Source organism: Neoarius graeffei, chromosome 24, assembly GCF_027579695.1.
Source record: "Neoarius graeffei isolate fNeoGra1 chromosome 24, fNeoGra1.pri, whole genome shotgun sequence".
NCBI lineage: Eukaryota > Metazoa > Chordata > Actinopteri > Siluriformes > Ariidae > Neoarius > Neoarius graeffei.
This window is the reverse complement of record NC_083592.1, coordinates 45261199-45277650: the sequence shown is the minus strand read 5'-3', so window position 1 is coordinate 45277650 and position 16452 is coordinate 45261199. Positions and strand designations below refer to the sequence as shown.

Below are 16452 nucleotides of genomic sequence, written 5' to 3'. Positions count from 1 at the left end.
AGGGAGTTTTTCCTTGCCACCGTCGCCACAGGCTTGCTCATTGGGGATAGATTAGGGATAAAATTAGCTCATGTTTTAAGTTGTTCAAATTATGTAAAGCTGCTTTGCGACAATGTTTATTGTTAAAAGTGCTATACAAATAAACTTGACTAACTCTTTACATAATTGATTACTTGCATTCATTATCTCTAGCTGCTTTATCCTGTTCTACAGGGTCGCAGGCAAGCTGGAGCCTATCCCAGCTGACTACGGGCGAAAGGCGGGGTACACCCTGGACAAGTCGCCAGGTCATCACAGGGCTGACACATAGACACAGACAACCATTCACACTCACAATCACACCTACGGTCAATTTAGAGTCACCAGTTAACCTAACCTGCATGTCTTTGGACTGTGGGGGAAACCGGAGCACCCGGAGGAAACCCACGCGGACAACATGCAAACTCCGCACAGAAAGGCCCTCGCTGGCCACGGGGCTCGAACCCAGGACCTTCTTGCTGTGAGGTGACAGCGCTAACCACTACACCACCGTGCTGCCCGCATTCATTATATGTTAGGGGTTTTTTTTATTTGTTTCTTGTTTTGTTTTTTTTTTACTTCTTTCTGTTAATATCTGATGTCTATGTATTTCCTTTAAATGATAGGCTTTGTGGGTGGCACGGTGGTGTAGTGGTTAGCGCTGTCGCCTCACAGCAAGAAGGTCCGGGTTCAAGCCCTGTGGCCGGCGAGGGCCTTTCTGTGTGGAGTTTGCATGTTCTCCCCGTGTCCGCGTGGGTTTCCTCCGGGTGCTCCGGTTTCCCTCACAGTCCAAAGACATGCAGGTTAGGTTAACTGGTGACTCTAAATTGACCGTAGGTGTGAATGTGGGTGTGAATGGTTGTCTGTGTCTATGTGTCAGCCCTGTGATGACCTGGCGACTTGTCCAGGGTGAACCCCGCCTTTCGCCCGTAGTCAGCTGGGATAGGCTCCAGCTTGCCTGCGACCCTGTAGAACAGGATAAAGCAGCTAGAGATAATGAGATGAGATAGGCTTTGTTGTATTGTACTGTGTTATTCTAATAAAGCATTCAAAAAAATTAAATTGAGATAATTGGGGTAGAAAGAGAAACCCTTATTCATTTATTTTGGCTTTGCCCTTATTCAAAACGTTTGTGTAGTAAGCTTACTCGTCTTATTATCGACTCCATTCACTCAGATTTTAGTCTGAAATGGGAGAATGTCTTATTTGGCTTTTATGACAGCACAAATCTTGTCTGTCATTTTTATTTGATTTCATTTGTTATATTATTGACAAAATACTACATTCATAAGTCTAAATGACAGAATAAAAACCCTAATTTTACAGAACTTAGTAGAGACATTAAACAGTATGTGACCACAATTTCTAGCAGCAATAATAAGAAGGCTGTCGAAGTACAAACACTTTTTGTGCTATACAATGTGTTTTTATGATCTTTTTTGTTTATTTATTTTGTAATGTACATCCCCTTGGCGTAGCTGCACCAATGCTATTGCATTGTATACTGTTTTTATACTTGATTTGATCTAATAAAAAATAAATAAAAATAATAAATTGAGATAAAAACAAATGAATAAAGGAGACAGATATAAGCGCGCAAATGTTCATTTCTGTTTCAAATCTTGATATGATATTAAATTTCAATTTTAAACTAATTTACGACTCGTATTTTATTATACATTTGTTTACAACTGCAACAAGGAAATAACTTTTACTTCCGGTAACGCTTCAGCGGGTATTCTTAAAATTCCTCCTCTGTGGAAATACTGGTCATTAAGAAGGTTGTTAGAACTTACTTTGGAAGCGTTTTTTATTTTATTTTATTTTTTATTTTATTTTTAGCTTATTATTATTTGTTCCCATAACAGAAAATAGTTACCGGCAAAATGTACTTCCGGGTCACGTGACTGTGGCTTGTATTTACAAACGTCATTGAAGGTTTAAATAATACTGTATATGTTTAATTTACTGCCATGTATCCGCTGTAGTTGTGTTGTTTTGCTATGGATCAGGTTGTTTCTCAGTCCAAAAGTGTCCTTTGTACGTTGACAGATAAAAAAGATCATTCCAAATATGTCTGTTTTACACAAAAGAAGTCTGCAGGGATCATCATTGGGTGAGTGGATGAAGCTGTTTTGTTGTTGTTGTTTAGTTAGAGAGGTTTAGAGAAGCTGTGTTGTGATTTCTTTCTTAGACTGAGTAATGGTGAAGCTGTTTGGAAAGAAGATCTGTCAGAGGAAGCCCTTTCACAACTTGTAAGTATCTCTAAATCAGCAGGTTTCAACATTTTTGCAGTTCACTGAACTTCATACCATCAGCTCATATTTATTTAATCAGGAATAATACAGTGGCATGCAAAAGTTTGGGCACCCTTGATGAAAATGCCTGTTACTGTGAATAGTTAAGTGAGCAGAAGATCACCAAAAGGCATAAGGGTAAAGACGAGACATTTCTTTAATATTTTCCGCAAGATTACATTTTTATTTCCATCATTTGCAGGCGTAAAATACCAAAAAATGAAAAGGACCTGAAGCAAAAGTTTGGGCACCTGACATGGTCAGTACTTAGTAACACCCCTTTGGCAAGTATCACAGCTTGTAAACACTTTTTGTAGCCAGCTAATAATCTTTCAGTTCTTACCTGGGGGATTTTCACACATTCGTCCTTGCAAAAGGCTTCCAGTTCTACAAGTTTCTTGGGCTGTCTTGCATGCACTGCTCTTTTGAGATCTATCCACAGATTTTCAATGATGTTTAGGTCAGGGGACTGTGAGGGCCAGGGCAAAACCTTCAGCTTGTGCCTCTTGAGGTATTCCATTGTAGATTTTGAGGTGTGTTTTGGATCATCGTCTTATTGTAGGACCCATCCTATTTTTAACTTCAACTTTTTTACAGATGTTTGCTGGTATTTATTCGAATCCATGCTTCTCTCGACCAATGAAATGTGCCCTGTGCCACTGGCTGCAAAGCAAAGGGGAGTCCCATATACGATTCGTACATTGGGGGAGTGCCTGTTAAGAGAGCGCACTTGTCCTGGGCCATCGGCATAGTGAGGTGGGGTGGCCAGTTCCTTTCCTCGCCGCCTTTAACTTCCCCATTGTTTCCACCAGGTCACCATTCACTGCTGGGTGGACAGGGAGCGAGCCCCAGATCCCCGTCGAGCCGAGGCTCGAACCAGGGACCATTCGCTTAGCGGTCAAGCGCTCTAACCACTTGGCCACCTGCGCTCCCCACTGGCTGCAACACAACCCCAAAGCATGATCGATCCACACCCATGCTCCAGAGTTGGAGAGGTGTTCTTTTCCTGGAATTTGGCACCCTTTTTTTCTCCAAACATACCTTTGCACATTGTGGCCAAAAAGTTCTATTTTGATTTCATCAGTCCACAGGACTTGTTTCCAAAATGCATCAGGCTTGCTTAGATGTTCATTTGCAAACTTCAGACGCTGAATTTTGTGACTAGGACGCAGGAACGGTTTTCTTCTGATGACTCTCTCATGAAGGTCATATTTGTTCAGGTGTCGCTGCATAGTAGAACAGTGCACCACCACTCCAGGGTCTGCTAAATCTTTCTGAAGGTCTTTTGCAGTCAGACAGGGGTTTTTATTTGCCTTTCTAGCAATCCAACGAGCAGTTCTTTCAGAAAGTTTTCATCTTCCAGACCTCACCTTGATCTCCACTGTTTCTGTTAACTGCCATTTCTTAATAACATTACGATCTGAGGAAACAGCTACCTGAAAACACTTTGCTGTGTTCTTGTAGCCTTCTCCTGCTTTGTGAGCATCAATTATTTTATTATTCAGAATGCGAGGGAGTTGCTTAGAGGAGCCCATGGCTGTTGATTTTAGGGACAAGTTTGAGGAGTCAGAGAATTTATACAGCTTTGAAATCTGCATCATCTGACCTTTCCTAACGAAGAATTTGAACAAGCCACAGCTCAATAAGCTAATTAAGGTCTGGAACCTTGGTAAAAGTTACCTGAGAACTTGAATGTATTGGGGTGCCCAAACTTTCGCATGGCGTTCCTTTTCTTTTTTCACTCTCCGATTGTACAAAACAAAAATAATACACAAATCCTGCATAAAACACTGAAAATAAATGTGCTGTCTTTACCTTTATGCCTTTTAGTGATCGGTTCATCTTCTGCTCACTTAACTATTCACAGTAACAGACATTTTCAGCAAGGGTGCCCAAACATTTGCATGCCACTGTAACTAGTTACAAGGCACAAGAGCAGACGCCAACAATGATTTCGTCATTCCAAGATTCAAGTTCAGTACTTTTGGTGGAAGAATATTTAAGTATGCTGGCCCTAAACTATCAATGCACTTCCAAAGAAGTTAAAGAACATAACCAATCTCAAACAGTTCAAAAAAAGAACTTAAAACGTATCTCTTTAGAATGGATTTTGAATAATTTATTGTGATAATTTTACATATGGGAGGTACAGTGGTGTAGTGGTTAGCACTGTCGCCTCACAGCAAGAAGGTCCTAGGTTTGAACCTCATGGCCAATGAGGGGCCTTTCTGTGTGGATGTTCTCCCCGTGTCTGCGTGGGTTTCCTCCGGGTGCTCCGGTTTCCCCCACAGTCCAAAGACATGCAGGTTAGGTTAACTGGTGACTCTAAATTGACCGTAGGTGTGAATGTGAGTGTGAATGGTTGTTTTTCTCTATGTGTCAGCCCTGTGATGATCTGGCGACTTGTCCAGGGTGTACCCCGCCTCTCACCCATAGTCAGCTGAGATAGGCTTCAGCTTGCCCGCGACCCTGCACAGGATAAGCGGTTACAGATAATGGATGGATGGGTTTTACATGTGTATTTTTTTTAGATGTTTAATTGTACACAGTCAATTTTGATTATTATTAGTGTAAAGTGCCATAGAGTGATAGATATGGTGCTATATACCGTAAATCTGTCCATTTTTTATTATTATATTATAATCCAAATCTTCAAATCCTGAGCAACCATGATGCACCATCATACAGTCAATGATGCATTCACATACCCCATGGTATTTAAATAAAATAAAAAATAGAGGGGTGTACATTATTTCATCTTTTTTTTTCTTTTTACTAGTTACAGTATTATGAAGGAACATTCATGAAAGCCAACACTCTAAATATATTGTTGGTCTTACATTACATTAGAGGCATTTAGCAGACGCTCTTATCCAGAGTGACGTACATTTATTATACATTAATATTTTTTAAAAATTATGTAATATGTTTATTATATACAGTACTGTGCAGAAGTCTGAGGCACTTTTTTTTTAATCCAAACTTTGTTATAGATTTCTATTTTATGACTTCTACATTATCGAGTCAGTACAAAAACATTTTAGAGTCCAAACGTTCGTTTTCCAGCATAAAATTAAATGTTACAGAAAAAAAGCTTGTATCTGAGCAGCGTATTGCATAAGAGAGCACTTTTCAGATTGAAAAAGTTTTGGGTTTTGGTGCAAAATGAAGAAGCGAGTGTGACAGTCAAAGTGTCCAGAAGAACTGTAGCTGGTTCTGTAAGATGCTCAGTAAAACCTACAGCTCATTTCCTTATCAAACTGCACTCAGTGTACCACAGACTACTATTTTTTTAAAGCAAAGAGTCGTCACACCAAATATTGACTTTGTTTCATTTATCATGGCTTACTGCTGTTTCATTTAATTATTTTTTCAGTAATTTTTGGTCGACAGCATTTCTTTACATGTACCTAAGACTCTTGTACAGTACTGTGTAAAATAAAATGGAATATAGACTAAATATAAATAGTGGGGCGGCACGGTGGTGTAGTGGTTAGCGCTGTCGCCTCACAGCAAGAAGGTCCGGGTTCGAGCCCCGTGGCCGGCGAGGGCCTTTCTGTGTGGAGTTTGCATGTTCTCCCCGTGTCCGCGTGGGTTTCCTCCGGGTGCTCCGCAGTCCAAAGACATGCAGGTTAGGTTAACTGGTGACTCTAAATTGACCGTACAGTGGTGCTTGAAAGTTTGTGAACCCTTTAGAATTTTCTTTATTTCTGCATAAATATGATCAAAAACATCATCAGATTTTCACACAAGTCCTAAAAGTAGATAAAGAGAACCCAGTTAAACAAATGAGACAAAAATATTATACTTGGTCATTTATTTATTGAGGAAAATGATCCAATATTACATATCTGTGAGTGGCAAAAGTATGTGAACCTCTAGGATTAGCAGTTAATTTGAAGGTGAAATTAGAGTCAGGTGTTTTCGATCAATGGGATGACAATCAGGTGTGAGTGGGCACCCTGTTTTATTTAAAGAACATGGATCTATCAAAGCCTGATCTTCACCACACATGTTTGTGGAAGTGTATCATGGCATGAACAAAGGAGATTTCTGAGGACCTCAGAAAAAGCGTTGTTGATGCTCATCAGGCTGGAAAAGGTTACAAAACCATCTCTACAGAGTTTGGACTCCACCAATCCACAGTCAGACAGATTGTGTACAAATGGAGGAGATTAAAGACCACTGTTACCCTCCCCAGGAGTGGTCAACCAACAAAGATCACTCCAAGAGCAAGGTGTGTAATAGTTGGCGAGGTCACAAAGGACCCCAGGGTAACTTCTAAGCAACTGAAGGCCTCTCTCACATTGGCTAAGGTTAATGTTCATGAGTCCATCATCAGGAGAACACTGAACAACAATGGTGTGCATGGCAGGGTTGCAAGGAGAAAGCCATTGCTCTCCAAAAAGAACATTGCTGCTCGTCTGCAGTTTGCTAAAGATCATGTGGACAAGCCAGAAGGCTATTAGAAAAATGTTTTGTGGATGGATGAGATCAAAATAGAACTTTTTGGTTTAAATGAGAAGCATTACCTATGTTTGGAGAAAGGAAAACACTGCATTCCAGCATAAGAACCTTATCCCATCTGTGAAACATGGTGGTGGTAGTATCATGGTTTGGGCCTGTTTTGCTGCATCTGGGCCAGGACGGCTTGCCATCATTGATGGAACAATGAATTCTGAATTATACCAGCGAATTCTAAAGGAAACTGTCAGGACATCTGTCCATGAACTGAATCTCAAGAGAAAATGAGTCATGCAGCAAGACAACGACCCTAAGCACACAAGTCGTTCTACCAAAGAATGGTTAAAGAAGAATAAAGGTAATGTTTTGGAATGGCCAAGTCAAAGTCCTGACCTTAATCCAATGGAAATGTTGTGGAAGGACCTGAAGCGAGCAGTTCATGTGAGGAAACCCATCAACATCCCAGAGTTGAAGCTGTTCTGTACAGAGGAATGGGCTAAAATTCCTCCAAGCCGGTGTGCAGGACTGATCAACAGTTACCGGGAACGTTTAGTTGCAGTTATTGCTGCACAAGAAGGTCACACCAGACACTGAAAGCAAAGGTTCACATACTTTTGCCACTCACAGATATGTAATATTGGATCATTTTTCTCAATAAATAAATGACCAAGTATAATATTTTTGTCTCATTTGTTTAACTGGGTTCTCTTTATCTACTTTTAGGACTTGTGTGAAAATCTGATGATGTTTTTGATCATATTTATGCAGAAATATAGAAAATTCTAAAGGGTTCACAAACTTTCAAGCACCACTGTAGGTGTGAATGTGAGTGTGAATGGTTGTCTGTGTCTATGTGTCAGCCCTGTGATGACCTGGCGACTTGTCCAGGGTGTACCCCGCCTTTCACCCGTAGTCAGCTGGGATAGGCTCCAGCTTGCCTGCGACCCTGTAGAACAGGATAAAGTGGCTAGAGATAATGAGATGAGAATGAGATGGATTAACATTATTTGAAATTATTTTTAATTTCATTAGCTTTTGATTAAATTAGTTTAATTAATGTGACTGGTTACATAAACCTATCACTAAATATTACCCATTAAAAAAAACAAAACGAAACCATGGATTCACTATTATCACAGACTGCCTGTCGATACATCACATGTCTTTAGGAGTTCCTGGACCACCATGGCTCATGATATTCAGAGTACTGATATTAAAAAATCTTTCTTTTCAGAAGAAGAAATTATCACTGAAATCAACAGAAGACTATGCCCTGAAAGTAAAGTAAGGATGCGTATTTAACTAAAACATGCACTATAATAGACGGATGATTGATAATAGATCAATTTAATGAGACTTTTTTTTTTTTCCCTCGCTCTTGCTTTGACTTGGTTCTCTGGCGTGCTGGATGTAGGAGCGCATGCAGGAGCGGCACCGCGTTTGTCTCCCTGCAGGATGATAACGCTGTGCTTCACCTCAGCGCTGAGCATGCAGACCTCACTGTGTCTTTCTCCAAGCTCACAGATCATGAGGGAAGGACAGAGCTCAAAGATCTGCTCTTTAAGATGGCGGATAGTATAATGCAACAGGACAATACAGGTATATAATGTATTCAGTGGTGCTTTAGAGACTCGAGAGAACAGGGCTTGTTCTTTTATATGTCTCTTTACATGTCCAAGATAAAATGGCAGACACCATACAGGTAGTCGTCGACTTACGACTGCGTTTGGTTATGACTGACCGGTCGTAAACCGATCTGGTCGTAAGTCGGCCTATGTTAAATGAACGTGAGTATATTGTGATGTGTAATGATATTGTAATCATCTTAAAGTCTTATTTTATCAACATTTTCTTATTTCATTACCTTGGCTCATTATTTGGTTTAAGTCAAACACTGCATACTACACTGCGTACAGTACAATTCGTTTAATATGTGCAAAACAAAAAGTACGAAATATAGGTGTGGAATATAGAAAACATTTTAGTTTGAAACATACCAAAATACAAATGTAAAACATAGCAAAATACAAAATTTAGTGACCGCTGGCATCACTGGTGCTTGGCTGTGGGTCGTCTACATCATCATCAGCTGTTGCAGTGTTCGGGCTGGCGGGAGCATTTGCTCGTTTCATAAACCAGGAGCTGGGGCGGAAACTGTATGACGGAGTGCGCGAGGTAGCACGAGAGAGACTGCGCATGTGCCTGGAGCTGGGGCGGAAGCTGTTGTACACGGCGAGAGGCGCTGCCGGGAGCTGGGGCGGAAACTGTCATACGTTCAGCTGGGAAACACTTGCCAGTCATAACCAGACGGTCGTAAAGTCGATCGGTCGTAAGTCGACGACTACCTGTATTTACTAATTATAGTGCAGTAAATGCAAATGGGCACATTGAGTTCTTTGAAAATATACCTAGGAACTTGTTTGAGTTGTTTTAGAAGATTTGTAGAGCATTTAAGTCCGATCAGGCAGATAAAGTGTCATCAGTCAGTCAGTTATAGCACCATCTGAATCTAAAGACCAGGTTTTGTACCCTGACAGGATCCACGTCTTCATCAAGCCCTTTAAAAACCCAACAGAAGAGGAGCATGGGTATGTAGAAGCATCATCCTGCACCCTTCTTATTTACGTACATATATACTAGTGCATCTCAAAAAAATAGAATACCATGAAAAAGTTCCTTTTTTCATAATTTAATTCAAAAAGGTAAACTTTCATATATTCTATATTCATTACATGTAAAGTGAAATATTTAAAGCCTTTTTTGTTTTAATTTTGATGATTATGGCTTATAGCTCATGAAAATCAGAAATCCAGTATCTCAAATTATTAGAATATTCCCTAAGATCAATCAAAAAAAAGGATTTACAATACAGAAATGTCCAACTTCTGAAAAGTATCTTCATTTATACACTCAATACTTGGTTGGGGCTCCTTTACCATGAATTACTGTATCAATGCGGTGTGGCATGGAGGTGATCAGTCTGTGGCACTGCTGAGGTGTTATTAAAGCCCAGGTTGCTTTGATAGTGGCCTTCAGCGTATCTGTATTTTTGGGTCGGGTGTTTCTCATCTTCCTCTTGACAATACCCCATAGATTCTCTATGGGGTTCAGGTCAGGCAAGTTGGCTGGCCAATCAAACACAGTAATATCATGGTCAGCAAACCATTTGGTAGTAGTTTTGGCACTGTGGGTAGGTGCTAAGTCCTGCTGGAAAAGGAAATCAGCATCTCCAAAAAGCTCGTCAGCAGGTGGAAGCATGAAGTGCTCTAAAATCTCCTGGTAGATGGCTGTGTTGACTTTGGACCTGATAAAATACAGTGGACCAACACCAGCAGATGACACGGCACCCCAAATCATCACAGACTGTGGAAACTTCACACTGGGCTTCAAACACCTTGGATTCTGTGCCTCTCCACTCTTCCTCCAGACTCTAGAACCGTGATTTCCAAATTAAATGCAAAATGTACTTTCATCTGAAAAGAGGACTTTGGACCACTGAGCAACAGTCCATTTCTTTCTCTCCTTAGCCCAGATAAGACACTTCTGACATTGTCTCTGGCTCAGGAGTAGCTTGATATTAGGAATGTGAAAGTTGTATCCCCTTTCTTGAAGACGTCTGTTCGTGATGGGTCTTGATACACCGACACCAGCCTCAGTCCACTCCTTGTGAAGCTCTCCCAAGTTCTTGAATCAACTTTTCTTGACAATCGTCTCAAGACTGCGGCCATCCCTGTTGCTTGTGCACCTTTTCCAGCCACCCTTTTCAGCAATGACCTTTTGTGGCTTCCCCTCCTTGTGGAGGGCATCAGTGATCATCTTCTGGACAACAGTCAAGTCAGCAGTCTTCCCCATGATTGTGGTTGTGTGTACTGAACTAGACCGAGAGATACACTGTGTTCATACTGTTTTACTCAAACTCGAAATATTCTAATATTTTGAGATTTTTTTTTGTACTGTATGCCATACTGATTAAAATTAAAATAGAAAAATGCTTGAAACATTTTAGTTTGTGTAATGAGTCTATAATATATAACATTTTCACTTTCTTAAATAACTGATGGAAAATATTGAACTTTTTCACAATATTCAAATTTTTTGAGATGCACTAGTGTGTGTGTATGTGTGTGTGTGTGTGTGTGTGTGTATGGCAGATGGTGATCAAGTTGCCTACATGATGAATAACGGCAATTTTTGTTTATTTATGTAGGATTTGAACCCAGGAGACCAACTGGCCCAGCAATAGCAGTAAAGAAACGCCTTCCAGGGGATTCGCTCATCAACCCAGGAACAAAACGGTGACTGACTTATGTAACAAATATGTATGAGGACATGCATTTAAAGTGTCTAAAAGTTTAAAGGAACATTTTAGACCCTTAAAGTTCAGCAGAGGGGTTCGAAGCTGATGGATGAAATCAACAGAAGTCTTTAAAGCTAGATGGCATTTCGATTTCATAATAGCGGTGAAATTTGGTTCCCTCTGAAATTTGGTCATTGTGATATATGTTTATTTCTGTAATATCTAAAAATATCAGGTCCGTATGCGCATGCTCAGGTTTACCTTCTTCTTCTTTTGGGTTTTACAGCAGCTGGCATGGGCGGCACGGTGGTGTAGTGGTTAGCGCTGTCGCCTCACAGCAAGAAGGTCCGGGTTCGATCCCCGTGGCCGGCGAGGGCCTTTCTGTGCGGAGTTTGCATGTTCTCCCCGTGTCCGCGTGGGTTTCCTCCGGGTGCTCCGGTTTCCCCCACAGTCCAAAGACATGCAGGTTAGGTTAACTGGTGACTCTAAATTGACCGTAGGTGTGAATGTGAGTGTGAATGGCGTCTGTGCCTATGTGTCAGCCCTGTGATGACCTGGCGACTTGTCCAGGGTGTACCCCGCCTTCCGCCCGTAGTCAGCTGGGATAGGCTCCAGCTTGCCTGCGACCCTGTAGAACAGGATAAAGCGGCTAGAGATAATGAGATGAGATGAGCAGCTGGCATCCACAGTGTTGCATTACTGCCATCTACAGGTTTACCTTTGACTGTGCGCTGACAGTTCCATCATTCTGTCGCTAAACGAACAGCTGATCACACCGAGGTGCTCGCTGACTGCCGATATTTATTAGTTTGGCCCTGCGTTTCCTTTCCTTCGTATATAACATAACGTCTTTTCTTCTCGCTTTCCGTTACTGTAGTCAGTCTTTCACGTTTCATTCTCACACTCGCGTCCTCCATTTTTCTCTCCTGTTTCAAATTTCTATCCCACAATGCCTTGTGCAAACAGGGAAAGCCCACCACGTGATGCATGACGTAGTATCTTGAATTGGGTCATGGTGAAGCAGGAAAAAATAGCGGAGAATTTAGGACCACATGGTTTTAAATTCATTAATTGTTCTATTTTAAAAAAAAACCTAATAAAATTGGAAGTCTGTGATTCAAATTCAGTAGCTTTCGGTCCACTAAACAAAAATAATTGGATGTTGGGGAAATTCTTTTTATGAACGAAGCTTGAAAAATCTGAAAGGCAATCTAGCTTTTTAAAGACTACAATACATTCAGAACTGCAGCGAGACCCATCACCCAGACCAAACGATCTGCTCATATCACCCCTATTCTTTCTCAGCTTCTACCTGTTCTGTCCCGAATTAAGTATAAAATCCTACTACTCACCTTCAAAGGCCCTCCATAACCTTGCTCCTTCTTACGTCCATGACCTTCTGACCCCTTACACTCCATCCTGCTCTCTCAGATCCTTCAGCCATAATCTCCTTGCTGCCCCCCCGCACCAGACTCTCCACCCTGAGTATTATTATCCTTCAGCACCACGGCCCCCAAGCTCTGGAATTCCCTCCCTCAACCCCTCCATGACGGCTCTTCCCTTTCTTTCTTCAGATCGCATCTCAAAACCTTTTTCTTGACCTATGTAAGGTGACCTCGAGTTTGAGAAAGGCGCTATATCAATGTAACTTTATTATTATTATTATATAAATGCATGGAATTTTGTTTATTCCCTGCAAAAAGTCACCGACTCTAATCACACATTCGAGTCTGATCTTGTTTCTGTGAAACTACAACTTTGGTGTTAGAATATAAGAGCTCCTGAGATATGCCCTCATTTCCTGTTTGGTGACCTTAGCCGTCAAATTCATCTGCAGATTACAAACGTGCTGCTTATCAAAAATCTGAGGAACTAGTTTTGGTTCAGTTCGTCCCACGGTGCTGTGAACTGAACTGTGTGATGATTGGACGAAATTTGTAAAAGGTTGTTTACTTGGATACAAACCTTCATCTGAATACGTCACCGAAATATGCTGTCACTTCCTGTTTGGTGATGTCACTGTCAAATTTGTGGAAAACTACGGCAGAGCAGTAGGGCCAGGGTTTTATATTTTATTTGGAAACTTCTGAGAAAAAAACTCAATTTTTGAGATTAAAGTCAAAATTTGAGGAAAAAAGTCAAAAGTTTCGAGAAAAAAGTCGAAATTTTTGAGAAAAAAAAGTCAGAATTTTCGAGAAAAAAGTCAAAATTTTAGAGAAAAAAAAGTCAGAAATCTGTAGAAGGCGGGCTTCCATATGGAAGTGACACTCACTCGCGGCCGGTAGACATGAATGGCTGAGACCAGAGCCATGGAATTCAGAGTTGTGACAACCGGGGTACAGGAAGTCGGTTGGTGATGTGATTTACGTAGATTCAAATACTTCTAGGCAGCGGCTTTCTGTTTGCTAGAGACTAACACAGAACCACTACATAACAAGCAAAGATTAAGTAGAAACGAATTACATTTACCTTTACCGCACTTTGTGTTCTACGGCCACTTCCTGGAACTAGTGGAACTATGTCAATGGCGATCTATGTGTCAAAGGCTCCATGAGCCGCCACTGCTGTGTAAAAAATGGACCATTAAGGTCAATGGGAGTGGCTGAACTCTTACTTCCATGGCTCTGGCTGAGACACACTTGCACTCTGTTGTTGTTCAACGGTTCGGTAGGACACCGGGAAGCCATGGCTGCGGCAGGTGAGTACAATAGTTTATGCTGTATTATGTGATACTCAAGCAGTATGAGACGAGTGGGAGTCTAAAAACTTTTGACGAAAATTTTGACTTTTTTCTTGAAAATTTCGACTTTTTTCTCAATTTTCAACTTTTTTTCTCAAAAATTTCAACTTTTTTCTCAAATTTGACTTTTTTCTCGAAATTTTTGACTTTTTTTCTCAGAAGTTTTTTTTTTTTAAAGATATTTTTTGGGCTTTTTTTCACCTTTATTGGATAGGACAGTGTAGAGACAGGACAGGAAATGAGTGGGAGAGAGAGACGGGGAGGGATCGGGAAATGACCTCGGGTCGGAATCGAACCCGGGTCCCCGGATTTATGGTATGGCGCCTTAGCCACCTGAGCCACGACGCCCCCTTCTCAAAAGTTTTGAGATTTTCTCGAAATTTCTGACTTTAATCTCGAAAATTGAGTTTTCTTTTCTCAGAAATAAAAAAATATATATATGTATTTCTTAGTGGAACTATCGCTCTTCCGTAGAAAACCATGCTTCTAAAAATTAAAAAAAAAAGTTTAAAATCGGAGACGCTAGATTTGTTCAGGTTGATCGGGTTTCCTGATGCTTTCCTCCAAACTTCATGGTTAATTTGTAGAAGTTGTTTTTTCTGATAAAAGTCAAAGTAACCCACTTCCTGTTTGACAAATCGCACATTCGTTCCATCAAGAACACTGCTCCTTCCAGGGAGTCGAGAAAGAAGAATCTTGATTTGATGTTGAGTAGATCCAATATTAGGAGTTGCGTGATGTTACAAATATGACTTCTAGCAACAGCAAGTGGTGAATTTAGACGTGTGTTTGAGTCCCTTGGGTTGAGGTCCTTCGATGAGCTCGCAAATTTTGTTTCAATACATCACACCATTGCCAGGATCCGCCCTCGATTCTGAGCTGGTTTCGTTCAAAAGTGTTTGCGTGTTCTGGACAAACCGTTCACTTGGTGATTGGCTCCCTGATAAATAATATTAGTATAAATACGCAGGTGATTAAAGGAAATCGCGTGCGCTGATTATCGAGAAATAGTCCGAATTTCTCGACCAATCACCTCAAGCGACTCGGCAAAAATGGCGGCCGATCGCTTTGTCACCGTAACTGAGGAAGAATTGCAAATGATGAAAGAAAACACTGTTCCTAAAAGTACTAAAGATGCTCCGCAGTTTGGTCTAGAACTATTCAAAGGAAGGTGGGATTGTGATTTATTTTATCGATTTCAAAACAAAGTATTTTATCTGACTTGGTGTAGAGCAGTGACACAAGTCTGCGCTGCACCTTTATTACATTTGCATGCTGCTTTTGAAGTTTGAAATAAATTTTTTTTTAATAATCACTTGCGTATTTACACAAACAATTATCCGCCTCAAGCTCAGTGAATATCGGTGATTATTATCCATGCAGGACACTTTTTTGATGGAATAAAAACACGTGTTCTATTCCCTTCTAGCGGGTTTCATTCATTTGGTTTGATAGCATGCAGTATTGTTAGCATATCGCTTATCCTACGTGTATTACGTCACTCTACTCAGTGGAGAATGAGCGTTGAATATGGTTTACGATATCGCATGGCTGTCAAGACAGAGGTGTAAAACTTCCGCGCTGGCGAGCGAGCGACTGTGACAACTTGTAAACAAACATGGCCGTCGGGTTTGCTTCGTTAAATACGGAAGATTTTGAGAGAATTTTGAAAGAGAAAGACACATTGAACATCCAAAAGGAATGTATTATAATAATAATGGCTGTCTTTTCTCGTAGTATATCAGATATATTCCATTCAGCTAGCATGATATTGAACTCGTCTTCGATTCGGTTACGATTCACCGGTATTCACCTCGCCTTCAGGGAATCATTGTTACATAACAGAGCAGCCATGGCCTAAAGATTAGAGAAGCAGCTTCAGAACTAAAAGGTTGCTGGTTCGATTCCCTGGACCAGCAGGAAAGTGTGTGTGGGTGGGTGGGTGGAGGAGTGAATGAACAGCACATTTCCCTTCTTCTACATCTTTGAGCAAGGTACCTACACGGGGGCTGTAGTGCAGCTGCCCAATGGTGTGTGTGTGTGTTTTTTCTCACTGCTTCAGATGGGTTAAATTTCACAGTGCCCAAATGTATATGTGACAAAGGCTTCTTTTCTTAGTAATAATAAGAATGCGATGAAAAATATTAAACATGGAAAAAATCTCATTGTCGTTTTATTTTATTATTTAAAAAAAAAATTCTTTTCTTTTCAGGAAGCGCTCTGCTACAGGAGTGACTTTTGACGATGGAGATGACGCATGAATCTCCTGATCCCGATCCTCACTGCATGACCACACATGTCCCTGTTTTAACCCTCCAGCATAATCAGTGCAATGACGACAACTTTGCTTGTTTTTAATCAACTGAAATAATTATGACGTATGATTTTTTTTTTTTTTTTTTAACTTGCATGATTTTAAACCTTTTTAATAAACCTAGTCATAAATAAATAAATATGCTATTTTTAAAGTATGTAACGTGGCCTGTTTTTTTTTTTTATTATTTTATTATTTTAATTTTAATTTTTTTTTTTTTATCCCCTGATGGCTGAAAGGCCCCAAGAGGGATTATGTCGTGGCGATGTCCGTCTGTCCGTCCCGGGAAGGGTACTCACCTTCTGAAATCAACTCCTCTCAC

The 16452-nt window shown here is 40.6% G+C and overlaps 1 protein-coding gene across 1 annotated transcript; it reads left to right on the top strand.

Annotated features, from left to right (window-relative positions):
• Positions 1-1903: 1903 nt before the first annotated feature.
• Positions 1904-16287, top strand: paxx (PAXX non-homologous end joining factor). Its single transcript, XM_060907365.1, has 7 exons — positions 1904-2134; positions 2213-2273; positions 8014-8063; positions 8194-8378; positions 9317-9367; positions 10987-11074; positions 16029-16287. Exons 1-7 carry the CDS (start codon positions 2022-2024, stop codon positions 16075-16077), a joined length of 597 nt encoding a protein of 198 aa, XP_060763348.1. The 5' UTR covers positions 1904-2021; the 3' UTR covers positions 16078-16287.
• The last annotated feature ends 165 nt before the right edge of the window (positions 16288-16452 follow it).

Coding starts and splice junctions, on each gene's coding strand:
- paxx (XM_060907365.1), top strand. CDS start 2,022: ATGGATCAGGTTGTTTCTCAGTCCAAAAGTGTCCTTTGTACGTTGACA. Junction 8,379..9,316: donor AATGCAACAGGACAATACAG/GTATATAATGTA, acceptor GTACCCTGACAG/GATCCACGTCTTCATCAAGC. Junction 11,075..16,028: donor ATCAACCCAGGAACAAAACG/GTGACTGACTTA, acceptor TTTTCTTTTCAG/GAAGCGCTCTGCTACAGGAG.